Source organism: Brienomyrus brachyistius, chromosome 17 (assembly GCF_023856365.1).
Source record: "Brienomyrus brachyistius isolate T26 chromosome 17, BBRACH_0.4, whole genome shotgun sequence".
Lineage (NCBI taxonomy): Eukaryota > Metazoa > Chordata > Actinopteri > Osteoglossiformes > Mormyridae > Brienomyrus > Brienomyrus brachyistius.
The window spans coordinates 3690915-3717347 of NC_064549.1; the positions used below are offsets into that span (position 1 = coordinate 3690915).

A 26433-nucleotide genomic window follows, 5' to 3' on the forward strand; every position below is an offset into this window, starting at 1 on the left:
ACAGCCTTTCACTTCCTCTTGTTTATTTTCAGTCTTGCAGTGCTTGTTTGTGCTTATGTGTTATGTGCCCAATATAACCAAGATGCTGCAGCACCAAGCGTTCATTTGTCTGCTCATTTTGTGGGGGTGCCACCCTTGGTCACCTTCCATTAGTCCGGGCTGCACACCAGGGCCTCATTTTGCAACTCATTCAGTGCTGTCTTCAAGTACAGTTCTCCCGTCGTGCTTCCGAAGATCAGCTGATACGATATTTACGAACGTGGGATCACTTTTGCAAACACCCAATTCATGATCTGCTGAGCACTCACACCTTGCATGACTCTACAACGCTCTGTGTACAAACAGCAAATAGAAACAGCAGGTCTGATAGGACCACCATGAAGAATTGAATAGAGATTCAATCCGTAGTTCAATAACTAACGTGATGTGCAGCAGTGGATTCTCGGCAGTGTCCTTCTGATAATATGTTATAAGTACTTCATGCCCTTACACTTTGTAACTTCTACCCTAGTAAAATTAGGGGCGTGAGCGCCGCCCACCTCCCCATTAGAAAAATCTACTGAGGGGCAACTAATCGTATGCTTGTCGGACACCCCATGAAATTTATTTCTGACTACAGGCCAGCTTCTGCCACAAACAATAGGTCACATTTTATTTGACGGGCACAATAATATAGTATTATGGCAATTACTTATATATTAATTATTCACAAACTAAGTCTTAATTACATACTGATCTCATGTTAATTGATCAGTAATGAATTGTGATGCATATTTTTTATCTCAGGCAATTACTGTATTTGTTGCTATATCTGTTAATTCTGTAAACCTTTGCAAACTACTCAATGAACTACTGAAGGAAAAAGTCACGTATAACACAACGTAAATACTGTCATGTTCGTTTATCATTAATGAATCATGATGTAACTTGTATCCCAAGCAATGACTATATTTGTTACTATATATGTCAATTCTGTGAACTTTTATTAACTACTGATGGAACGTCATTAATAACACAAGTGAAATGCTGATCTCATGTTTGTTCATCATTAATGAATCGTGAGGCATCTTTTCTCAAGCAGCGACTACATCTGTGAATGATTTGTTCATAAGCAGTAACTGATTTATTACTAAGTACAGTATTTGTGCCCTGTCAAGTGAAGTGTTACATCGCAGACTCATTTAACCGAGTTCGTCTCGGATATTTGCTTTAACTGTATTTCTCTGGTTTCCCGGAGATATTTAGCTAACAACGTAAATATTAGCTCATCGGATCTTGACTGCGATGTTACCACGACTGCAGAAAACCCATCTGTCAGCTGGAATATAGTTACTGTTCTGCTCGTTTTCTCCGTAGAAGTCTTACCCACCGCGCTTTTTTTATGTCTTTCTATACATTCTTCGTAGCACTCACGTTGCCAAAACAGTTTTATTTTATTTGTTTAGGTTTCGTGCGAATAAGTAATGAAAACTGGATAGTGTTATTTGGTTAAGGAAAGCGCTTAAGCAATGTCCTTAGCAAGCTGGGCAATCGTTTGCTATGGTAGCCTGCGCTCGGAATCAGACATATTTAAAACTGAAGAAGCTCCAAACCTACCGAAGAAAATTCAGTTTTTTATTGAATATCTTTATACTGTAACTTTAATTTAAAATAAAGTTGTCCTCCGAAGGGGGGGGGGGGTGTTGGTGGGCAGAAAAAAATAAGAAAAATGTGTTATAAATTATAAATAGAACGTGTTCAGTGCGCGAGGCTTGGGTATCTGTATACAGCTGTCGGTGGCAAAGTTTACTCGTTTAGTTCACTCGCTTAGTGTTTGTTAACGATCTATGTTTGGTCAGCTAGTTTTTTTGTTTCTCAAGTGCTTATCTTTTTAAAATAAATTACCCTCAACCGTTTTCTTTCCAGTTAAAAGAGTTTTAAGGAATTTATATTCAAAACGGTCATATAAGTGACAAATTTTACACCTAGTCAGCTGGGAAGAAGGTGTCATTGTCAGTGTACTGCTGTTTTCTGCTTCGTGGGTCGGCAGCTCCATGCACATGTAACTCTTGCATGGCCGAAGAGGTCCAGGTCGTTCTGCATACGTCAATGCATACCCAAGATAACTGTCCTACCCTACTGTCCTCAAGCCAATAAGTCATAGTAGGTCAGATATAAGAAAAATGAACTTTTTAATTTATAGTAAAATGTGCATTAGATCTCTGAGACTAGCCTACCTTTTTCTTTGCAATAACCTCCTGTAACACTTTCTATGAAGGCCATATCTATGAACACATGCATAACACATTATAATGCATTCATAAAGCATTATAAACATGGCTATTAATATTAAAAATGCATTATGCATTATATCTCTGTTTATTATGCTTAATGAAGCTCTCCAGTGCCTTCATTGTGCAGTGTAAAGTGGCTTATGAAGTATTATAATGAACATTATAATGCTTTATGACTGTCAACAGAAGATGCTGTAATGCTTGTTAATTCTTATACCAACCATTGTAATGTATTATGATTTATGGTGGCTTATAAATAAGAGCTTTAAGTACAGTGCTACCTAACCCTAAGCCTAACCTAAGCCTAACCTAAGCCTAACCCTAACCGTAACCCTACCTAACCCTTTAGCTATGACGGTATTTTTAGGCAGATTAGTGATAGACATTACTGCCCTCCATCTGTTTGCTATGATAGCTCTCAGGATCAGCACCTGTCTGTCCCAGTCTTTCATGTCTCCTCCCCGTTTGGCCAGCAGGTGTCGCTGGCCATCCTACACCTCCACCTTGTCAAAGTTCTTAGTGTGTTTGCCCAGTTGCCTAATCTGCTGCATGGCTCAGTGAGTTTTGGTTTTTTGCTTAGTGTTAGATTCTGTTTCTTAGTTTCTCTGTTGAGTTCCTTGATTTAATTAGTCGTTTCAGCTGTTTCCTGTTTTCTTGTGACGGTCCTTATGTGTTCTACCCTGATTGGTTAATTGTTTCATTTCTCACCCCTGCTGCATCATTACCCGGTTCAGTTTCTGTATACTGTATGCATTCCCGCCTTTCTTCAGTTCCCTAGTGGCTTGTTGATGTATTCCATGTGCATTTCAGTAGGTATGCTTGAGAATGTTAGAAGTTCTCCCTGTGTTTAATTTTTGCATCTTGTTCCCTGCCTGCTCCCTGTTGCAATGGCCTTTTGTAGTCGTTGTTTTTCCTATTTTGCTTTTTGACCCCTCAATGTTTTATAATTGTGCTGACAGTAGTAAACTTTGTTTTAAATTGTAATCTGGTTTAATTTGTTATTACCATTAGCTGGCATTACTACTTCATTTTCAATAGATTCATCTGCTTTTGATTAATTTCATATGTGTTATATTTATATTTAATATTATTTACATTGCAGAATGCAAGGGGATTTTATTTGATTAAGGGTTGTTTCCTTTAAATATTTTGCATATATTTTAACTGTTTCGGACGTATATTTTATACATCATTTCCTGTGTGCTGGCGGGAGAGGAATAAGTTTTGCGAGCGGCGCTGGAGTTTTAGACTGCATAAGAAATTAAGAGAATATCCATAAGCAAGGATTTTCAAACATCTAGGTCATCTTGTACAATTCTCGGGATGTACAGTGGGCATTTTAATTCTTCAACCAATCAGCAATTTCTTTTGACAGCAAGGCATGAGTGAATCCAATGACAAGCAGGATAGGATTTTAGAATGTAGCTCTGGTCTAGAATTTTGCTTTGCGGTACATGCAGACAGCATGTTTGTAATCCTGTGTTAGAATTATATGCAACATACACACAGATTTTATTGAACTCGGGGGCTAACTTAACCCTTCATGGGAAGTACCCCCCCGGGGCTGTGGAAGTGTCCCATACACACTGTGCCTGACAAATGCACATGCTACTGTTTTGATAATATCATGGAAGAGAGCATTATTTTATGACAAAGCAATCATTAAACGAAGCTTTTATTTTTTGCCCATCTGTCGACTGGCGAAAACTACTGAAGGCACCCCCCCAGTCTACTGAGGTGGACCTAAGCCAGACACCCCACAAAAGGCATTTCTGGGTGTGGGGCTCAGACAAAGGCACAATGGTGGGACATAGATCCAAATGAACTAGAAGTCCTATTTGTTTTGTTTTAGCTATGATAAAAGCTGTTTTACTCAAAAGGCAAAGCAATACAGATAACATGATTCGGACAATAATACAGGCAGATCGTCGACATCTGTAAAGGGTTTCTAACCTCGATGAAACAGCTGTGGGTTTCATATTCCCCTTTAAGATGGCATAGGTTCTACAGACCAATTCCTGCATATTCAACGTCATACATTTAGTCCCTGGATCAATATCTCAGCAAGTCCTATGATCTCAATTTTCTGCACTTAGTGGGGGCAGCCATGCCACCAACCTGATTAACAAATAATGTGTTACTTCTGCTTTCATTTCCTCTTTCTGTCTGCCGTCGTTCAAGAGCACTTCCATTATGGGGGGGGGGGGGGGGGGTCACTCTGTATCGCTGCTCTCTGGTTGTGCAGCTTACATGTTCTCTCTGTGTTGTGGATGTAATCTGGTTTATTCCAGTGCAGTTATGAAGGGGGCCAAGCTTTGTGCTAAACTTTGTCACACTAAAATGGGAACCAACTTGCAGGCAGGCAGGGCAGGAGGCCTCACCCTAGACACCCTAGACGAACAGAGCAGAAGGTGTGTGTTGCAGGGTTGTTGTGACATTATGCTCACTCTTGACCTACCGGGCCTAACAAGGGAAGGGGTTGCTGACACCCCAGACGGGCTATATAAGTCAGACACAGACAATAGAGTTTGAGCTTCCTCGGGTATGTACTGTTTGTTCATCTGAGTGGCTCCCGGATCGCGATCTGTGCAAGGAACAAAGAGAGCTGACTTACAACCATCCTTCGCCTCCAGTGTGCATCTCTTTCCTCATCCACGGACTCAGCGTAGTCTAACTCCAACAGTTATTGGTCCCGCAGCTAATTTTCTGTGTTCCTTGAGTGTCATCACACATCACATTGTAAATAACAACCATAGAACGTAATATTCTGAAGTTCTGGCACTGTGTGCCGGAGATGCTGGTGTGCAGCTGCGGGGCGCTTTTCCAAGCGGGCCAGTGCACTGTGAAGCGTGTTGCGCCTGGCAGTGGTACGGAATGATAACACTAGTCAAACAAACTGGACTTTGGGGTCAAATGTGCTTGGGCACAGTAAAGATCACTGCCTTACTATGTGTGGCAGCTGCCATGCAAGTTTTATCTTGTTCGTGGTGACCAGCATGCTATTCTAGACTGTTATCTTCTGGGGATCAATACAGGCAATGGCAAACGCTTAGTAGGTCCTGTGTGTACTGCTGATTTTCTGTATGTATACCACACACTGGAATGGGGCTTCAAACTGGCATATGTCTTCAGTAATAACCATTTGATAAAAAAAATCCCATTCGGGACTTTTATTTTGAAATGTCAAAAATCCAATGAGCGCGTGAGTGCACAACAGGAGCTGGATTTCTGATCATTTTTACAATTTATTAAATGTAGTGATTGCATAAGCAAGGTGCGTAAATAATTTCACAAACATACAGGAATTTGTGAATGTGGTATTTGTTAATTTTTGTTGTTTCAATAGAGTAAATACAGAGAATAGTTTTGAATGTGTGCTGAATACCAAACCTACAGCTAATGTTACTCCGGTGGAGCGAGCGGTTGTGAGAGGTGAGGTTATGTCCGAATCTTGGCTGGTACTGTCCTCGACCACGGTTTGGCGATACTTATCAGACGGAATGCAATACTAGTAGGTCTATTTCTTAATTTACAAGGCAAATTATACAATAGATTTATATAATCTGATATGTAATTAACAACTACAAAAGGTTGCTGTGAAGCTTAATAACCCAGTTTATTTTTTCAACAATTATAGATTTCTATATTCTGCTTTATGCCTGGGTTTGTCTTTGATGCCCGTCACATTAATTCAGCAGTAACAGATAATGGATCATAGATTTATGGATGCCGTTCTGTTTGGAAACAGGCCAGTCCATAGTGAGAAGTCTGGCCAGTCCTCCCACGCCCATCCGAATCAGCGCAAACCTGCCTAGACTCTGCTGGATTACAGGACGACAGTGAGGCGTATTCCTACAGGTAAGGGAAAAGGCGTTTGCGGTTACATTCCCTGTGTATTTTCCACATCTGAAAGCTAATTTGCGACATACAATTTGGCATTTCCATTGTCATTCCTTTCGCAGTTGATCATACACCATTTTGTGCTTCGCCCAAAGCAGCTTTAATCATTGGTGCTGAGCTTCTCCTCAGCAGCGCAGTCATTAGGGATACAGGATTTTTTTTTTATCGATTTACTCGTGTAAATTGGTACGATCGCAGAGGCATGTTAGTGGTAAAAAATAACGTTTCAGGCATTATCGTTTAAATTGTGTCTATTTCGTAATCTGACCTATTATTGGTAACGCCTTTATCATTTGGGTGGGCCTATATATACAAATCTAAAACAAATTAATGTCTTATTGCAGACGCCCCTCTGAAGTGCTTTAACGCCCTTTAAAAATCTATTTGCCATTAGCGGCTCTGTTTATAAGTATTTATCTGTACCAGTACATTCATTTGCCAGATTAGGTCACGCACGTTTCGTTAACACGATATCTATATTTTATGCCTAATTTTTCACGTATGGATCGTCAGTTGCTGGAACGTAGATTATCTCAACAAGGATCCAAAAATAGACAAATATTTGGAGCTGAAATGATATTTTTCCCTCAGTTTACTCTGAAGTGTGTGACCTCTATCTAGCGTTATAAAAAAGTATTCAATTTTCATACTTAAAAAAGTACAGATATCACCCCAAAATGTTGTTCAAGACATGCAGTAAAATATTACTTAAGTAGATGTAAAAAATACCTAGTTTTAAAAGTAGGCCTACTTAAGTAACAAAAGTAAAAAGTGCATTTAAATCTATTGATCTTACAAAAAGCAGATGACTAATAACTAACGTGTGGTGGTGCGCTACCCAAAAGTAATTCGTTATCTAGCACTGCTGTGGGTTTTCCTGCGAATCAGGAGTCAGAAGTCGCTTGTGTAGAAAGAGTATTGCAACATCAGAGTTACAACCAAGACTGGACACTCTGCAGTAGTGCATTTTTTTAATAGGCTTCGTAATATTTCTTATCAAGATAGTCCCAAGCGTCCTCTTTATGGACCAATTACAGTAATTGTGCTTTCTTACCTGGGCTCAGGTATTCTTCCCTTCAGTGTTTTCACTATTATTCCCTGTGTTTTGGGGTCCAATTACTTCCCCACCCCTATATGATAAGGCTGTCAATCATTTCCTTTTTTGGTCAAAGCTTCCAGAAACTACAATCATAGCAAGATGGCCTCCACAATCTTCTTTAGTTTTGGCAGAGAGCCCAAAACTGACCAATGGCATTACAGGGAAGACCTGAGCAAAACCCACAGGGAGTATCGTGAGAAGCCAGGCGTCGTCTTTAATAATGACCAGTGTCACTCCTGGCACTGTCAGCTGGTCATAAGCTACAGAGCCAGTTATATTCCTTGCTCTTCAACATAACATTAAGACAAACAATTAGTGGGCCACATCACGGAAGAAACAGGAAGGTCGGGATACTGGACCTGACACTGTATGCAGTTTGCAGTTTGAGTCCATAACAGGTTTGTGCACCATTCAGAACTGACTTGCGAATGACCTTGAAAGTGAAATTCAATTCATGAAACTGGTTGAAAACATAATACAGAATCGTAATTTGAGTTTGAATATAAGGAAGTCAAATTACAATGGAGTTGATTTCACTTAAATTCATACCTAGTGTAGGTGCAGCTGTAACAGTATAACTTAATATTTCAATATGGATGACGCAGCATGTTAATATAAGTAGCATGCACTGAATCGCCCCCCATGCGATCACAGATATTTATGACAGCAGAAAGTACCTGTTGGCCACACCCCCCTGTTCGAGCACCTGCCTGAAAAGTCTGTGCATGTCACTGTTATTCATAATGTCACATTTGAAGTTTCGCCCATAGAATAATTAATTTAGCTGTGATTTTGTGTACCATGGTGAAAGAACCCTTCATACAAGTAACTGTATCACAACCCTGTCAATCTGACACCCCACAGGAAACACTACTGCATACAGACTCCTCACAAATGGTAACACACATAAACAGTTAAATTTGCAAAAGCAATAAATATATGCTCATGGAAAAGGAATTAGAGTGCTGAGAAAAACCCAAATGCATATTGCTAGAATGGGCTAAAACACAATATTTATCTTACAATCATGCAAATACAAAGTTAACTTGTACACATATATGGTCAAATACATATGCTATCTTGAAAAGAAATTTATCATGTAATTGTTTATGTTTTGCTAGATTAAATAACATTCCTGTGTCACGTGATTGCACTGAATTGCTTTGAATCGCAATGAATTAAATTCTTCTTACTGTCATTCCAATTCAACATCTGACAGGGTGTGGCCAATTCAGTTCAAATTCCAATTCATGAATGGAATGGGGCAGAGTTCACAAACCAACACAACACAACCCTAGTAGGCTACATAATGAGGTAACCTATCAAACTTGCTGTGTGTTCAGTGACATTCCTTGACTTGGGAAGGTGAATCATGAGCAGCAATGGCAAAGAACAACGTTTGATTCAGTGCTGTCCAGGACGCCACGCTGCTCGTCTACATGGTTTTTTTCTTATTGCCCACCACCACCACCCCTCTTTGGAGGACAACTTTATTTTACATTAAATTAAAGGTACAGTGTAATGAGTGTGGCCGCTCCGAACTCACCCGTCCTAGTACCGTGATTAAAAAAAAGAGGGGGGGGGGGAGAGAGGGGGACACTGACACAACAATCGTAACAATAACAGACATTAATCACCATGGGGGGGGGGGGGGAGGTAAACAGCCATAATAATAAGAATAATAATAAAGGTGGGATGGGGAGTGCAGAGTACAAACAGCCATAAGACACATGACACTCATTACAAGGACATCAAACAGCAAGAATGATATCAGCAACAATATCAGCAACAATACTAATAATAATAATGTTACAAATAGGTATTATATATATATATATATATATATATATATATATATATATATATATATATATATATATATATATATATATATATATATATATATATATATATGCAGCAGACACACACCCGTGATCCTACACATATACATGTATATTTCAATCCCTATATCTATAACATACGCTAAGAAGTAATAATAATAATGATACTGATCGCTCAGCCTCTTATGCGTCCATTCTCGTATGTGCAAGTGTAGGTGTGAACTGTTTTGTCATGGGATGTGTTGGCATTTGATGCCGTCAGGGGACGTGACCACGCCCCCCCCCCCCCCCCACTCCCGGGCCCAAGGCGAAGGCAGGGGGAACCAGGCAACCGAGGCCAACCCGCCGCCCCCAAGGCATAAGGGCCCACAGCCATACGTCCCCGAGACAACCACCGGCCCAACCCGATAGGGAGCCCGCAAGGGACTAAGGGGGTGCCAACCCCCGTACCAGGAGGCCCGCAGAGGGGGGACAGGCGGCGAGCCCCCCCCACCGAGGAAAGCGGGTCCAGGGCCCCGGCGGGCCACCCCACCCGCACAGGGCCAGAGACAGAGAGTTAGGGGGGGGCCCTCAGCCCCCACCGCTTCCCATCCCATGTTAGTATGAAGTGTGTATGTATATGTGTGAGAGAGTTGTGTGTTTACATCAACAATGCATTAAAATTAATGGGTGCAGTTCGGGTATGAGGGCCCCACCGCTGGCAGACGGCAAAGAACCACCTTCATGTCTACATGATGTTTTTTGGATGGGCGCGAACCCCTTGGACCACCTCAATAATGAACAATTCATAGAGAAATATAGGCTGGCTTGGGGTGAAATAATGAGCCTCCTCGGTCTGGTGCAGGATACATACCGGAATTTGCTCTCAATGCACTGTGCAGCTTCTGACAGCTCTCTGCTTCTACGCCCCCTGGTGGATCCCTGCAGACCGACAGATGCACATGGCCTCCGTAAGGCTGCATCTGTGCATTGATCACATTTCTATAGTACTATGCGCACAACTGCATACAATGTCCAGCAGGAGGGGATGACAGTGTATGACATCGAATTTGGTTTTCATGTCGCTGCAGAATTTAGATACCTTTTATTGTCGGTGCAGTGGATGGAACCTTCAACCCTATTTATTCTGCCATCTGCACCTGTCGAAAAGGCACTAGGCCTAAATGTGCAGGTGATATGTGACCATGAAGGATATATCACATTGTCGGCAAGCAGCCGGGGAACACACATGATTATATTTGGTTCGGTTCTCGATTGCAGCAACTTAAAAAAGTACAAACCTGGAAAAAACTACTTAAGTAGAGTAAGTAGGAATTTGTACTTCATCATTTTACACCTCTGATAGTGCATTTGTGTTGGTTGCTTTCAGTGAGGTCTTCAGTAATCTGTGATGTTATTTCCATCTTTAAGAATCATTACCTTCTATGTCGTTTTAGGTTCTGAATGATCTTACATCATGGATCACTTTAGGAATATGGCGAAAACAGCACTCCTGCTCGGTAATTAAAACACCTTCCCTTCCATGAATTGTCCATGACACCCTCTACCACAAAGATACTAATCTGCTGTTAGAATGTACTGAAAATGTTTAAAGTAGTAGGTGTCATGTACCTGTTAGTGTTAAATACATACGTGCTGATCGGAGTCAGATACAGGAAGCGAGATTGTGTGGGAATTGAGGAACGTTGGATGAATGGATGGATGGATGGATGGATGGATGGATGGATGGATGGATAGATAGATAGATAGATAGATAGATAGATAGATAGATAGATAGATAGATAGATAGGAAATAAAACAGACAAAATCACATTCATACATAAGGTGCAATGTGTTCTTCATAACAGGTATGTCAGTGGCTTTGATCCCAGCAGTAACTGGGCTGCTGCAGTTTGAACCTTGTCTCACAAAGGACAACCAGCTGAGGGTGGACTGTAAATTCCCTGGTAACAGCAGCAGTGCCACACCCCACTGTGAGTTCCTGCAGAATGGCAAACTGCTGGGCAGTACCGACCCCAGTGCTCAACCAGCACCCGTCCAAGGCAGGGTCAACGTGACAATGGTGACGTCCAACACGTGCCGCCTCTCAGTTGACGGGATTGACGAGAAGAAGGCCAGCACCTACACCTGCCGCCTGCTGCATGGAAAGGATCAGGAGGCAAGCATGGCCTTGCACCCCAGTGAGTGAGCTTTCAGCACCATCTACTGGAAACGTGGCGCATTACACATGCGCCTTGTTTCAATGGTTCATTGTTTTATTTAGTCTGTCTGTCGACCTATTTTGCTTTTTAATGTAAGATATTAGGCTGTTATGCTATTATGATGTATCATTTCATGCCATGTCTCCTTTAATTCAAGCTATTTAAATTATATAAAAAACTGAGTAATTACATGATGTACAAATTATTTTGTATTTCAAATGGCCTCACAGGCATTGATAGCAAACTTAAATAAAAAGTATCAAATTTACTTTTACCCTTACATACAGTCAAATGCACCACATACATATTAGCACAGGGCCGTGAGTTGTGTACCATTCTGCACATTGAAATCTGCCTCTGTGTCTCATTGCAGGTACGCTTCTTGCCTGTTCTGCCATCAGTGTTGTGTTTCAATTCACACCAGGTCTGCTGCTGACTATGATGTCACTTCCTCTTCTGCTGGGTTTTCTGCTTCCATATTAGCCAGTTTGGATATGACGGGCGCCATCGTTTACCTAAGCTGTAGCCTTGCCCACAACAGACATATGAATGCTTCCCACTTTTGCCGAAAAAAAGACATGCATGCACGTAAACATCAGAAGTACAATCACAATACAAGCACAATGTTTTGCTCTTCTTGTGATGAGTCTTATTTATAATTTACCTTGATATAGGCTTCACGTATTTCATGTTATATAGATAACAGGAATAAACCAAGTGACTGAGTGTAATAACATGACCTTGGCTCTTGAACGTTAAGCAGAGCAGTTTGCATAGCAAACAAATGGAATAATTCAAAGATAATAAAGGATGGATTTTTATGTGACCCGGTGCCTGACGTTCCTTACTTGCATCTCGTTTTTCAATGCACACTTATCCAATGAAAGGTTTACATCCAAAGCAATGTGCATGACGCACACTGGAAGTTCTACCAGAATGCACTCCAACTAAAAACACCAAAACATCAGTGACTAGGCAACTGAAGATGGTGGTGGACACATTATGAGAGCTTTCAGTGCAAAATGCTCAGTCCCTAAGAGATCCATTGTTTGAAGCAGTTCCATGATCAACATTAACCTGGAATTAAACTCCTCCAATCATTTATTTGCAGTATTGAGATCACTGGTGCATTTCCACCAGCACGCAGGTACCGACCCAAACCTGAGCCGTACCCATACAGTGCTGGTCCTGATTCATATGTAATAAAGCAGGTGGTTTAAAAATGTTTTAAGAAAATGGAAAGTAAACACAATAGTCTCAGTATCAGGAAGCCTTTGGTTTTTTACTGCACATGAGGAATAATATTGCCATTGCAGCAATAAATATAGCAAATATTTCATCCAAATCATTTGGGTGCATGAGTCATTTCGCCAAATTGGTGCCATTTCTGTCCCCAGGACATTATTCGTATAAATATGTAAAGTAGCTTTATAATACATGTTATTACCAAAGTGTCCCCCACAGTGCCCTCGTTGCAAATTTAAGATATGTTCACTAATTTGCTAATTTTATGCTAAAACTCAGTCATATTACTTTCAGTTCTGTCAATCATATAAAGACTAACAGAACAGTAATATAAGTAACAGGACTGAAACCAGTAACAAGAGTGAGAAGTTCAGATGTAATTTAAATTTACTGAAGGTGTTGGCATTAAAAATAAATTTTACTACATTATTTACAAGGAACCAATTCACTGCTAAGTGGTGCAGAGAAACAGCAGCTCTATCATGTTCGATCTGATGCTGATTGAGAGGAGGGGGAAACGCCTAGAAAGAACACATAAAAAATACTAGCCTAATATCAGGCAAAAAAAGCAATAAATGAAATTAGTCATGGGGGAAAAGCACAGATGGAGGAACAAGTGGAGGGAAACAAACTACAGGATCAAGTCTAGGAAAGCAGCTGCAGAAGACCTCCACATGGCCCCCACAGCCAAACATCAATCTGAGTCAGGATGCAAGTTAGCGGTGGTGCGTGAAATAGATGAAGTGTCAAAGAAAACGTGTAAAGTGGTCAATGTGGGCAAACGGTGTGTGCTGGAGAATGACAGTCACCTGTACCTTGGTGTCAGCATAGATACTGTACAGGTGAGATACATACTGAGGTCCATTGTATGCACAAGATCGAGGCCAATAGGTTTTTTTGGCCATCCTGCTAATACAATGTAAGTTTTCAGTTTTTTCGACAGAATTGCTTTGTGAATTTTCTGGCACGCAAAAATATTTTCTGGTTAATTTTAGCTGGTTGTCAATGCAGATCTGAGGACTTCTGTTGTATTTTCAGTTTTGTATTGCTGTTTTTCATAGAGGAAGATTGAAAAACTCATACAGAGATACATAATCCCTCTCTCCCTTTCTCCATAGCCCACTCCTGACTCCCACACACAAATACACAGCACAAGCGTACGGTCACACGCAAACATACATGCAAATATGGCCACAAACGCTCATGCAAACTCATATGCAAACAGATGCACACCTACATACATATACTTGAACACACACACATTTCAGCCTCTTGACCACACACTGTAATATAGGTTTCTGGTTTGACTTTGATATTGGTTTTGTTATGGTTTGTTCATTCATTTATTCATTCTCTTTCTTTCGTTTTAATACTCATTGCTGTTACTCTGTATTCATTCCGATTACTCAACTATTTTTAAAATAAAGTTAGAGCACATTTTTTGGTTCATGATTTAGCAAATAATTTAATAATTTATTTGATGATTTGATAACACTGAAGATAAGGTTCCCTTTAAAATTAATAATTGGTTTGTATATATTTTTTGGACTTACACGCATATATAATGATTTTTTAACGAGTTATCAATCATTTCAAGTACACACTTCATTGAGAACATGAAAGAACTAGTTGATATAATATTCAAATGACATTTAAACAGTTGCATGAGGTTTTGGTAACAGGACTGACAAAAATGCAGCCACCGTCTACAAAGCCTTGTAAAAAATGAAATTATGCTGCCCCGAGATAAATATGCATGTTATTAGATTCAGTGTTGAATAAGATGAAAAAATGAAATTTAGTTTTGAAGAGTTATTACACGCAAATGGCACCTATTCTTGGAAACCGCTACATTCATATTTTTATGCGACTGACAATTCCATAATATTCCTTTAATATAATTTATATATTCACGACCTACAAGACGACTTCTTCTGGAATCTGGGCGCTACTGATCGTCGCTAAAAATATACGTCAGAAGTGATGTCTTTGTCCAATGCGCATGCGCAGAGCATGTTTCTGTATAAACAACTAGAAGGAATTTAGAACGGTGGGTGATAGTTTCAACATTTTAACACGAGTTATGTCATATTAATTAATATTGCCGTGGTGGAGCCCTTCTCGTGGCACTTCGCTATAAAACTGCTAATTTATTTAAAAATCGAATGTATTTAATAAGTACCTCTGCCTATCCTGATGCGTTTCCTGTTAGTCGCTTTGTTTGGTATTGTATGGCAACTCGCTGAAGCATAAGGATCTTCTGTTTCAAACAGATGCAGAAAGAGTTACTTATACTGCTTGGGTACCGTTTTGTCCATCTCCTATTCTTCTTTATTGGTTTTTGATTATTTTTTTTTATCGTTAGTGAATGGCAAAATGCCGATTTGCACTTGTGAACCGGCAGCTGTAAAGTTAAGGATGCAAATGATAAAACCAGTGTTGCTAAAATCTTGAAGTATATTGACCACTAGGAAATATTTAAAACAAAAATAGTTGAATTGGGAATTTGCTTTTATACAGTTTGCTCGGTGCCTGTAACTCAGACCTACGATAATGCGTGATGTCATAATGTATCTGCGCGCTCTGATGCGATCGCTTCCATGCAAGTGGAATTTAGAAATAGCACGTTTTTAATCGTCATTGAAAAGTTGAGTGACAAATTCATGTTGTTATTTAAATGAAATAGACAGCGTATCGTGTATGTCTTTGTCTTTTGCTTTATTTGTGTAGTCTCACTGCTGTTTTCATTTCAAAGATCTGGTTGGCCGAGAGACCCAAATACGTGAAGGAGAGGACGGCCTTCTCCGTTTCACATAGCTACTGGAAATGAAGGGGTGAGTTAAACGGGATACTTCTGTAAAAAAAAAAAAAAAAAAACTACAGTATTTATGGCGTCAGGCGTCTGATGAAACAAAATGGGCGTTCATGTTGTTTTTCATGACTTTACAATTCAGACAACAAAAAAGTCCAGACTCGGATGGGAATGTTCCTGTTATTGAAGAAGGTGAGGACATTTAATAACATAACTTCTGTGAGATTATTATTATTTTCTAGGGCGGGGGTTCCCAAGCCTGGGTGACCTCTGATGTAAAAATGGAAACTGCTAAACTTACCAAATGCTGTTTTATATACAGGTGCTGTAGCTACTGCAGAAGACCCCTCTGCTATTGCTACTATCCAATCAGCAGCCACATTCTCATCAGAGCAGCCAATCAAATACCTGTTCAAGACGGAGGCGGCTGGGGGGCAGGTAGGGGAGCTGTACCCTCCCATCGGGCAGGTAGGATAGGAGAGGACAGTCTGCTGGCTGCCACACAGCCAGTGTGTTCCACCTCAGCACTGCAATGTTGACAATGATCTTCATTTCCCTGGTTCATGCTGTTCTACTTTTCCATCCCCATATAACCATGCTTGTGGTGTGGGGGTGATCCTCAGCCATGACTCCCTGCGTGATGTGTGTCTGTGTGTGTCTGTGTCCCGCAGGTGACATACCGCGTGATCCAGGTTTCAGACGGGCAGTTAGAGGGCCAGACGGACGGGGCAGCGGCTGTCAGTGTGGTTGCTGGATTTCCTGCAGCGACACAGGCTGTCACCCAGGTCCCCTCTTACTGCTTAACGTGCTTTTGAACACTGAACGTAACATTTTTACAGATCATTTTCATAATCATAATGCTTTTTTTATTATATAATTTTTATTGTATTAGGACATAGATTTTTGAAATGATGCATATACGATTGTCATGCTTATAAACTCAGCCCTGGGCTCACAGACTGGCTATCTGCATTGCAGGCCGTGTTCTCACAGTCTGATGCCCTCGACGGTGACAACACTGAGACTCACTACACCTATTATCCTGCCACCATCTCTGATGGCGCGTCGGGTGCCATGGTGACCAGCGTTCAGGCCCCGGACGCCCTGCTAAGCCAGAACACACCAGCAGGTGGGGCATTTGATGCCTGCTGTCACCAGTGAGGTGGTAGCATATTTCTCACTGTGGTTTACAAACAGCAAATATATATTTTTAGCGTTTAAATCTGACTAATGTGCATCTAATCTTTATCATATGATTAGTGGTTGGTCACTGTCTGCAACTGACTCTGTAATCCACTGTGTTCCAGGACAGCTCTATGTGATGATGTCACCCCAGGAAGTGCTGACAGGAACCAACCAGAGGTCCATTGCGCCTCGTACACAGCCATATAACATGTAACGTTTCCCTCTCGACGCCCGGGCCACGGCACGGCCGCCTGTGCCTCGTGGAGGCTGCCACTCGATTTGCCAGTGACGCATTTAGATTTGTGCTTCAGCCCGGTCCTGACCGCACACACAGCCCCAGGCAGCGCCTCTGAGTGTTGCGTCACTCGTGCTTCCTGTTGGTTTCCTTACAGCAAATCAGAGGTACCCAGGACTTCCCGGGATGAGAAGAGGCGAGCCCAGCACAATGAAGGTGAGGCTTACGCTTCATTGGCTACCTTTGTCGCCTTGACGATGATGATAATAATAATAATAATAATAATTAATAGCAGGTACTGAAAGGTGAGATGAAATAAGATTTAGTGCCATACATTGTTTTGGATGATGAAGGTCTGGGAAAATCGGGACAGTCTTTGGTGTGACTAGATGGTCTTTCAGCTGCACCGGTATGTCTGTCTTTCAGTTGAACGTAGAAGGAGAGACAAAATTAACAACTGGATCGTCCAGCTGTCCAAGACCATCCCTGACTGCACCATGGACTCCACCAAAACCGGCCAGGTGGGGGTCCATCTCGGGGGCTTTTCGCCTCCGGTGTTCCTGGTATGTTGGTGTCTGTGGCCGGTTATTTCAGATGGACTGTATTTCAGAGTAAGGGGGGCATCCTGTCCAAGGCGTGTGACTACATCCAGGAGCTTCGACAGAGTAACATCCGGCTGGGAGAGGAGCTGAGCACCCTGGAAAGGCTGAGGATGGACAACCAGCTCCTGCACCAGGAGGTCCCTTAAATTCTAAATAATCATCTTCTTCTTGGTGGCGCCTCACGGTGATCCTTTGTGATATATGCCTATGAGGAGGTGGTCCTTTGTCATACATGCCTATGAGGAGGTGGTCCTTTGTGATATATGCCTATGAGGAAGGTGGTCCTTTGTGATATATGCGTATGAGGAGGTGGTCCTTTGTGATATATGCCTATGAGGAGGTGGTCCTTTGTGATATATGCCTATGAGGAGGTGGTCCTTTGTGATATATGCCTATGAGGAGGTGGTCCTTTGTGATATATGCCTATGAGGAAGGTGGTCCTTTGTGATATATGCCTATGAGGAAGGTGGTCCTTTGCGATATATGCCTATGAGGAAGGTGGTCCTTTGCGATATATGCCTATGAGGAAGGTGGTCCTTTGCGATATATGCCTATGAGGAAGGTGGTCCTTTGCGATATATGCCTATGAGGAAGGTGGTCCTTTGCGATATATGCCTATGAGGAAGGTGGTCCTTTGCGATTTATGCCTATGAGGCGGTGGTCCTTTGCGATTTATGCCTATGAGGGAGGTGCTCCTTTGCAATTTATGCCTATGAGGAAGGTGGTCCTTTGCGATATATGCCTATGAGGAAGGTGGTCCTTTGCGATATATGCCTATGAGGAAGGTGGTCCTTTGCGATTTATGCCTATGAGGAGGTGGTCCTTTGCGATTTATGCCTATGAGGAGGTGGTCCTTTGCGATTTATGCCTATGAGGAGGTGGTCCTTTGCGATTTATGCCTATGAGGAGGTGGTCCTTTGCGATTTATGCCTATTGTGATATATGCCTATGAGGAGGTGGTCCTTTGTGATTTATGCCTATTGTGATATATGCCTATGAGGAGGTGGTCCTTTGTGATTTATGCCTATTGTGATATATGCCTATGAGGAGGTGGTCCTTTGCGATTTATGCCTATGAGGAGGTGGTCCTTTGTGATTTATGCCTATTGTGATATATGCCTATGAGGAGGTGGTCCTTTGTGATTTATGCCTATTGTGATACATGCCTATGAGGAGGTGGTCCTTTGCGATTTATGCCTATGAGGAGGTGGTCCTTTGCGATTTATGCCTATGAGGAGGTGGTCCTTTGCGATTTATGCCTATGAGGAGGTGGTCCTTTGCGATTTATGCCTATGAGGAGGTGGTCCTTTGAGATTTATGCCTATGAGGAGGTGGTCCTTTGCGATTTATGCCTATGAGGAGGTGGTCCTTTGCGATTTGTGCCTATTGTGATATATGCCTATGAGGAGGTGGTCCTTTGCGATTTATGCCTATGAGGAGGTGTCCTGATGTGGTCTCATTATCAGACATTGCCCCTCTCCCTCCTTTTATAGGTAGATGACTGGAAGTCCAAGAACCAGATTCTGAGGAATCAGCTGCGGCAGCATGGAATTGTGGGAGCGGGGGGTGCAGACCCCCAGTGAGGAGAGATTGGAGTGATGAGGACGCAGAGCATTGGCCTTATCAATGGCTGGCACCGGATACCACACCGCAATTCATTAATGGAAGGTTTACCACATTTTAAGGCAAACTGAAGATTTGTCATTCCACGGAAGGCAGGAGCTATTGGCCAGAACTGCTCAAACCCGCAACAAAACAACAGGACTCAGACTCTCAGTAGTTGACCAGGGGTACTTTGTGTAGATCCCTTGATCACCTCTAGGCAAAACCATCTGGCCAGATATGAGTGTAAATTTATTACATACGAAACCTTTTTCCCCAACTTCCTTTTAATGCTTTTGTTAACAGTAAATATATGGAGAGACTTTGAATGTCCTGATGTGCCGATCAAAAGCCGCCATCGGCAATTAACTGGAAACACCGGCCTGACCATCATCCAGAATGTTTTTCAGATCAATTGGGGATTTGAATGCGGATTGTCTGCAGATTCATAACCACCTCTTCTAAACACCGGTATAAAGCATCTTCATCTTTGAGACATCCACAGATGCAGCAAAAATTGACTAAGTAGGGTCAGTGTATAGTAAACACAAGTTTGTAAATTCCATGAAAGTTTTTACCTGAGCACACATAATCAGTGGTACAAGGATTTTTGGCAGTGCTCATCAACATCTGTACCTTGTATGGAAACAATACAATTTGTACAGTTAATATTGGGTTTCTCTCTTGTAAATTATTTTGACCGCCATCACTGGCTCAGAAGGTGTGCCCTGCTCTCTGAGGATCCATTCCCCCGAAGATTGGACCGCAGTTTGTACGAAGCAGCTGGCGGTTCTTCCTGCCCGGTACTAACATGACCCCTCCGCCCCCCCTGCATGTACATGGCTGCAAGACCGACTTATGGACTCTTATTTTAATAACTTTAGTGAAGCTGAAATGTCGTAACGAAAGGCATATGAGGGGAGAAAATGATTTGCGATATGATTTATTATGTAACTGGGCTTCATCCCTTTTCTAGGTACTCCGCATTTTGTCTTTGCTCTGTCTGGTGGTCCGTTTTCTTATTTGCACCGTGTGCCATAACCACAGATACAAAGTTATTTATATGTTAATATTTCAAGTCATTTCAACTTCTATTACCTTTTCCAAACGAAAACCATATGACGTAAGCTTGCGAACTGGACATACATTAGCATTGCCGCCTTCCGTGTCAATAGCTGTATTGTACTTTGATCTATTTCAATAAAGATCACTTGCGTTTGTTCTGTCTTTGTATTTCACGGACATCCTCCGGGACTCCCGTATCGGTATTTGCTTTTCGCCCCGAGGATATACTGCCCATGACACCGGTGACAGTAAACGGGCCCCCCGATTAACAACCCCCCACCACCACCACCACCTGTCCCAGGTGCAGCGCCAGAGGGGCGTTTATCACCGCCTGCCCGCGGCTCACGGATCAGTTTCGCTCCTCCGCCGAAACACAGTGGATCAGTTTCCTGGCTGCGCTCGCAAACATGATATCGCGCTACTTCTTTTATCTTGTTTTATCGGCCACCGGTAAGAAACATATTTAGTTATAATTTATCGGACTAAAACAACTGTGTTGGAATTTCCAACTTTGCGGGCCTTATATTTCTCTTTCCCTGGTTTCACGCTTTTTATCATCTATTCAGTGTAACTTGAGCTGCTGAAGGCGATACATTCATTATTATTGTCAAATCCAACTTTTTTATTTCTTTTTTTAAAACGCGGACACCAGCTTCTCAGTCTCTTGCCGCTGTTTGCTCTGTTGTATTCGGTTCTCTTTTGTCTTTAATTTGCTTTCTAGAGTTTCATGTAAGATGGGTGCTGTTTACTTAGGTTATTTGAATATAAGTAATGTGTTGGGTCTCAATGGATTTAAACACAATCGGTTATTTTGAACAATGTAATTTGTACCCCTTGGAAAGATTGTAAATTTTTGGAAAACACGGTTTCCAGTGCTATTTAACATTGGACAAGAAATCGTTCACCTTCATTTTAATAAGGTTTCAAACACATTTTATTTTTATTTAAGCCCAACATTCACTTCCATGCTGTCTTGATTACAGAATACCCTTATTTCCAAAATGGCGCCGGTGGGCTGCTTGATATTTACTCGTCTTTTAAGAATTTTTTTCCTCCACAGAACAATCCAGTTTAAATGCAGATTATTTAAAATATGTTGCATTCACTGTATGTGCAATCTGTTGGGTAACGTAAACGGATATTTCTATACTGCCTATATTTCTCGTTCCTGCTTCTCTGGTGACCCTTGCCCACCGGAACTCGCCCCACCTATGAATGTCTGGCAGATCAGGGAGTTGTAGGTCTCCTGGTACAGGCTCTTGTTTACACTCTGAACCTCTCTGTGAGTAAGTCGCTTTAATCAGCTTCCTTGTGTTTGGTGAGACTGTGAGTGACATCCGCGTGCAGCTGGAAGGCCTGTTGGTCTCCTAACTCAAACTTTCGTTTCTCAAACTTATTTGTCCTGGGGACCAGTCATGTCAGGCTTCGGGGGTGCAGGGCCCTGCATAAACGACCATCCCAACCCCCCCGCAGATGCGTATCCGCATAGATAGATAGATAGTATTATTATTATTATTGTTATTATACCTGACCTGATATGACTGAATTTTCATTGGGGCAGAAGCGAGGCTCAGCGGACTGGCAGGAACCCTCTCATGGACCGGCACCGGTCCGCGGCCCATAGTTTGAGAAATGCTGTCGTAACTGACTAAAGGTCTTCACTAGGCAATTCTGCATCCCTAATTCAAAAAGGACTACAGTACATAGTCATGCTATACTAATCTCATACAGCCGTCTTGGGAAGGTGACTGGTTGGGATGCAGTGATTGCATTTTCACTGGCTAGTCCTGGTTGCAAGTTTTATTAAAGCCTGACCTGCCGATACTGATCCTGGCTGATTCCGATTATTTATTTATTTATTTATTTTAAGTGCAGTAATAATTAGTAGACTAAACATTTGAACACTTCTTTAATGAACTTAGGTTTCTGCAAGCATAATATTTTAAATAACCTTTTCAAACAAAAATGGCTCCAGATGTTTTGTGGCACTTCCTCCATAGACAATTTTGGACGCTGTAGTTTCTGGGCTGTGTCACAGCCATAGAAAGCAGGGTGGCTTACTCAACATATTCATATTCATTTTTCCAGTACTAGATGACTGACTGACTGAGGTGAACTGATGGCTTGTATAGTGTGGCTGACATCAAGCTCTGCGTTTGTGTGAATAGCCTGGAATTAACTAATAATCTGCCTGTATTTGGTTGGAGTGGGAACTGGCAGTGACCTCCATCCATATTATATTGATATGTTTCCTGATTCGATATGTGTCACATTTTTAAAATAGATTTTGCCGAAGAGCATTTCAGGTTTGCATTTATAGTAAAAACCAGGGCTGTGACGATGCATATATTTGCCGTGTGCCTTGTAGTTACAGCATTCTCAGTTTGGAGCATACAGTGAAACTAATGGTTTTGATACAGGTGAAACCTGAATTCACTAGTAGATGTTCAACATGGAAAAAATTATGCAAATTGTGTGTCTGTTTGGAGCAGCTAGTGCTAGAGAGCTCAGAGATCCTCCCACATCACTCACAGCAGGTTTCGGGAACACTTTGGCTTCCCAATCAATTATGCCAACACCAGAGACAAAGAGTAGCTGAAAAGCCTAAGAATGTCTGTCAGTTCTGTTTTACCAAACACAATCTGAGGCAAATCAGAGCTCGATGGCCGTAGTTGCCGAGGTGTTTCGCAGACACCTGCCAAATATCTAGCAGGCTACTTATCTAACCCTATCAGCAACTCCAAATCCTGAAGCTTGAAAAGCGTTGCGACTAGCAATGAGTCCGGCAACGAGCTACAGCCAATGGGATTAACTGCCAATGAGTGTGACGAGAAGCTTTAGCCAATGAGAGTGACTGGTAATTAGTGCAGCGATGAGCTACAGCTAATGAGAGTGCAAGACACGGGGTGAGGTGAAACCCAAGGGAGGGGTATAAAAAGGTGGATATAGTTTGTTTAGAAATTGTTCTTGGTGTTCAGGGAAGAGGAATAGGGAACTCCAATGAAATTTTACATTTAACACACTTCTGGTTACTTGTGGTTACTTGTGGCTTTAAATTGAGATCGTGCCGCACACACTTACTCATTCAGGATTCACACTTGTGCATGTCAGTCCCCTAACAAAATCTGCCTGTGAACATAATTTCAGTAACCCATGCTTAAACTGGTGTTTATAAATCGATTTTTTTTTTTTAAACTCCCACGGCGACATTAAAGTCACTGCTTATGAAGAATCGTAATTTGTAACAGAATCGATTCCTCCCCCCCAGCCCCCTAATGTTTGCCATTTTCTCCCTGTCCTCATAGCCACCTGGGCCTTCTCAGTGTCCACGTCAACTCCTTCCCTCAGTGTCCCAGAATACCAAGGTTTGTTACTGGATTTTTATTCTTAGTAAAGAGAAACCAGTAACTGTGTAGGTTTTGTCTAAACATGAGGCAGATGTTTTCTCTTCATCTTCCTCTCTTCGCTTTTCACTTCTTATTGGTCTGCTTGTTCCCAGGAGCTGATTTGAAGTGCAGCTATACTGCAGATTTTAGGACTCCACGGGTTGAATGGAAATTCAAGGATTTGCAAGGGTCTCAGGTGTTTGTCGTCTTTGACAATAATCCCACTGGTAAGCTGATGCTCTAGACTTGTTTGGCCTGCAGGAAGCCGTCGTTCCTGTGCGTCTGAACGTGCGGGAATTAACAATCGCTGGAGACATGGCTTTTTTCATGCAGTGCTTCTGTGTAGGGAAAACAGGACAACGTTCTTTGGGAGTTACCGTTCTGTCTTTGGTTTCCTCAGAAAACTACAAAAGCCGAGTGCAGCTGTACAAAGATGGGCTGATGCTGAAGGAGGTTACGCGCAGAGACACTGGGGAGTACTTCTGCGAGGTGTCCTCTGGCGATATATATCGCAGTGCTGTAATAAACCTCACTGTGGAAGGTGGGCGCTATAGAAAGGATGTTGACGGCTCACACAAAGGTTGCAGAACGTCAGCAGATGTGTATTTGGTCTTCGGCAGAAGAACGTGAGACAGGAAGGGATCTTTCTAAGACCTCTGCTCCTGTCCTTGCAGTGCCCTCTGCTGTGCCGATCTGCGGTGTCCCTTCATCTGTGACCACAGGGTCATATGTGGTGCTTACCTGCTATGACCCGGATGGATCTCCACCATCTACTTACAAATGGTTCAAGGACGAGGCCCTCCTACCGGAAAATCCCAACATGTTCCAAGATTTCAAGAACTTCAGCTACATACTTAACCCCAAAGAGGGCACTCTGGTCAGTTTCAATGGGGCTGGTGCGCATTCTGCTGTAGAGAGCATATCATCTTGCTGTTTTTTTGTACGTTTGCGATCCTGAGAATCTCCACCCATTCCAGGCATTTCCGTCAGTGACAAAAGCGGACACTGGCAGATATTACTGCATGGCCAGTAACGGCATAGGTCCTGTCCAGAGTTGTGCAGCTCAGATGATGGCTGTCCGTGAGTTATGGCTTCTCTCTTTCTGTCTGTCTGGACCCTATGTTTAAGCTTATTAAATATGGAATATTGGGTCTCTGGCATAATGTAGCTCTGAGTCTGCAGGAACAGGTTAGTGTCCTGCTGTAACAGACCGTTGTGTGCAGGTGATGTGAATGTGGGGGCCATTGTGGGAGGAGTCATCGTGGCCCTGCTGCTTGTGCTGTTGCTCGGACTTGGTCTGTGGTTTGCTTTCCAAAAAGGACACTTTTCCGGTGAGTTTTCTTGTGACATACTCTCCACTCTCTCTCACATGAATATTTGGGAGTATGTTGAAACTGACTCATCTTGCTACTTGTCTGTCTTCCCTTTTAACAGGAAAAGGTGATGGGTAAGTGTCTTGTTCTTAATGTAAAAAATGTTTTCCTCCTGTCACTGTCTAACGCCTGGCTGCATCACGGGCCGGTCTGTGCTGTATGAACCCTCTCCCCAGGCAACTCTCTACTGTGTTCCCAGGCTTGTGCGACTTCTGTACCTTTCAGGAAAATATATTTTGGGCTGCGTTTATACCCTGTTTTGTTTTGTAGCAAATACAAGGCTGGGCACATTGGTCCCGTGGAAAGAACCGTGGACAGAGAGGATGATGTAAGTGTCCTGTTGGTCAGTGGCCTAGAGAGAGACGGATCTTTTGTGTTAATTTGCCTAAACTTTTGCATCATTGTATTTGTATACAGTGCTCTGCCGCATTTATCCCAGCCTTACTGATCTGTTGTCTCACTGACAGTCGTTAACATCGCTGTTCTCTGTAGCTCATAGATGCTACATGTTTTCCCTGCCGCTGTTGTACTTTTCTGTCTGGTAGATGTTGCTGCATATGACTAAATGTTTGCATTTTTTCTTTTAGGTTGATTTTAAGCAAAAGTCATCGTTTGTTGTGTGAATTCTACTGGAATGGCGTGTGTGTGTGTGTGTGTGTGTGTGTGTGTGTGTGGGGGGGGGGGGGTTAATGAAGTTACTGTCATGAAGTGCAAAGCTTCACTTAAATGGAGTTTGAGTGATTTCTGCAGATGATCTGGATCACCTCTGTGTTAAATGGTTTACCGTATAATCACCCCTCTTCGTGTGTAAACCTACGGTTATATCAGTGTCGGTACTGTGATGCATATTCATTGGACCAGACTGTTGTAATCATTAGTTGCATGGATTCCAGGAGAACTGTTACTCCTGCTGCGAGGGTGGTCCATCATTCCTTTAATATTTACTAGTTTTGAAACATGTCGCCTGCTGCATATAAGCGTTCCCTTTATTGTCAAGCATAATCATGTGAGTAAATTTTAATTTCATTAAACGGTGTTTTATTTTACTTGGTTTGCTGAACACCAAAACGTAATTTCTATTTCACTACGATTTTCTTGTATCCATTACTTGAGGGACCCTTCGCTGCATGGTAACATTAAACGTCAGGCAAACAGACAGTGAATAGTGTACAGAAAGTAAAGGAGAACTCTGCCCTGGACTCGCGCAGAGGCGCTTCATCAGCAGCCGCGCCGGACACCGGCTGGGTACCAGACATCGGTACAGTCTCGGAGACGTGGGATTCAAGTCAAGGCAAATAGTCAAGACGCACGACTTCTGGCAACATTTACAAACGTGAGGCATTTTGCAGCGCAGCAGTCTTCCTATGAAATAGGTAGACATAACGCAGATAAATGACTTGTTATCCATATATTTAATTGTTATTCACGCCTTTTTATTGCTCAATGTATTTTAAATTATGGGTTAGGTCGATGACGAGTACAACAATGTATTTTGCTGTCAAGTTCTGTTTAAATCTGGTTGTTTGTTTTAAACAAAAATAAAATTGAAGTGGTAGTGGATTAAATGAAAAAATAAAGCTTATTTTATCCTTTTGGAAATAACAAAATGCATATT

The 26433-nt window shown here is 42.1% G+C and overlaps 2 protein-coding genes across 3 annotated transcripts; both read left to right on the forward strand.

Moving 5' to 3' along the window:
• Positions 1-14539: 14539 nt before the first annotated feature.
• On the forward strand, positions 14540-20214 carry LOC125712320 (upstream stimulatory factor 1-like). Its single transcript, XM_048982278.1, has 11 exons — positions 14540-14609; positions 15315-15393; positions 15514-15563; positions 15694-15809; positions 16043-16156; positions 16350-16500; positions 16679-16766; positions 16949-17007; positions 17218-17312; positions 17402-17530; positions 18886-20214. Exons 2-11 carry the CDS (start codon positions 15386-15388, stop codon positions 18973-18975), a joined length of 900 nt encoding a protein of 299 aa, XP_048838235.1. The 5' UTR covers positions 14540-14609; positions 15315-15385; the 3' UTR covers positions 18976-20214.
• A 111-nt stretch (positions 20215-20325) lies between these two features.
• On the forward strand, positions 20326-26425 carry LOC125712294 (junctional adhesion molecule A-like). 2 transcript variants are annotated; one of them, XM_048982212.1, is made up of 10 exons: positions 20326-20509; positions 23365-23424; positions 23559-23672; positions 23846-23986; positions 24120-24322; positions 24423-24525; positions 24669-24776; positions 24880-24892; positions 25089-25146; positions 25406-26425. In XM_048982212.1, the coding sequence occupies exons 1-10, from the start codon at positions 20467-20469 to the stop codon at positions 25439-25441; spliced, it is 879 nt and encodes a 292-aa protein (XP_048838169.1). In that variant the 5' UTR covers positions 20326-20466; the 3' UTR covers positions 25442-26425. The 2 variants fall into 2 exon arrangements, with proteins under 2 accessions (XP_048838169.1, XP_048838168.1); XM_048982211.1 differs by lacking the exon at positions 24880-24892.
• The last annotated feature ends 8 nt before the right edge of the window (positions 26426-26433 follow it).

What these genes read in the sequence shown, in the direction of transcription:
- LOC125712320 (XM_048982278.1), top strand. An exon ending in AAGCCAGAACACACCAGCAG is followed by an intron (nt 16,501 to 16,678) that starts GTGGGGCATTTG and finishes ACTGTGTTCCAG; the next exon opens with GACAGCTCTATGTGATGATG. An exon ending in GCGAGCCCAGCACAATGAAG is followed by an intron (nt 17,008 to 17,217) that starts GTGAGGCTTACG and finishes TCTGTCTTTCAG; the next exon opens with TTGAACGTAGAAGGAGAGAC.
- LOC125712294 (XM_048982211.1), top strand. Translation starts at nt 20,467, where the DNA reads ATGATATCGCGCTACTTCTTTTATCTTGTTTTATCGGCCACCG. An exon ending in CAGTGTCCCAGAATACCAAG is followed by an intron (nt 23,425 to 23,558) that starts GTTTGTTACTGG and finishes GCTTGTTCCCAG; the next exon opens with GAGCTGATTTGAAGTGCAGC. An exon ending in ACCCCAAAGAGGGCACTCTG is followed by an intron (nt 24,323 to 24,422) that starts GTCAGTTTCAAT and finishes CACCCATTCCAG; the next exon opens with GCATTTCCGTCAGTGACAAA.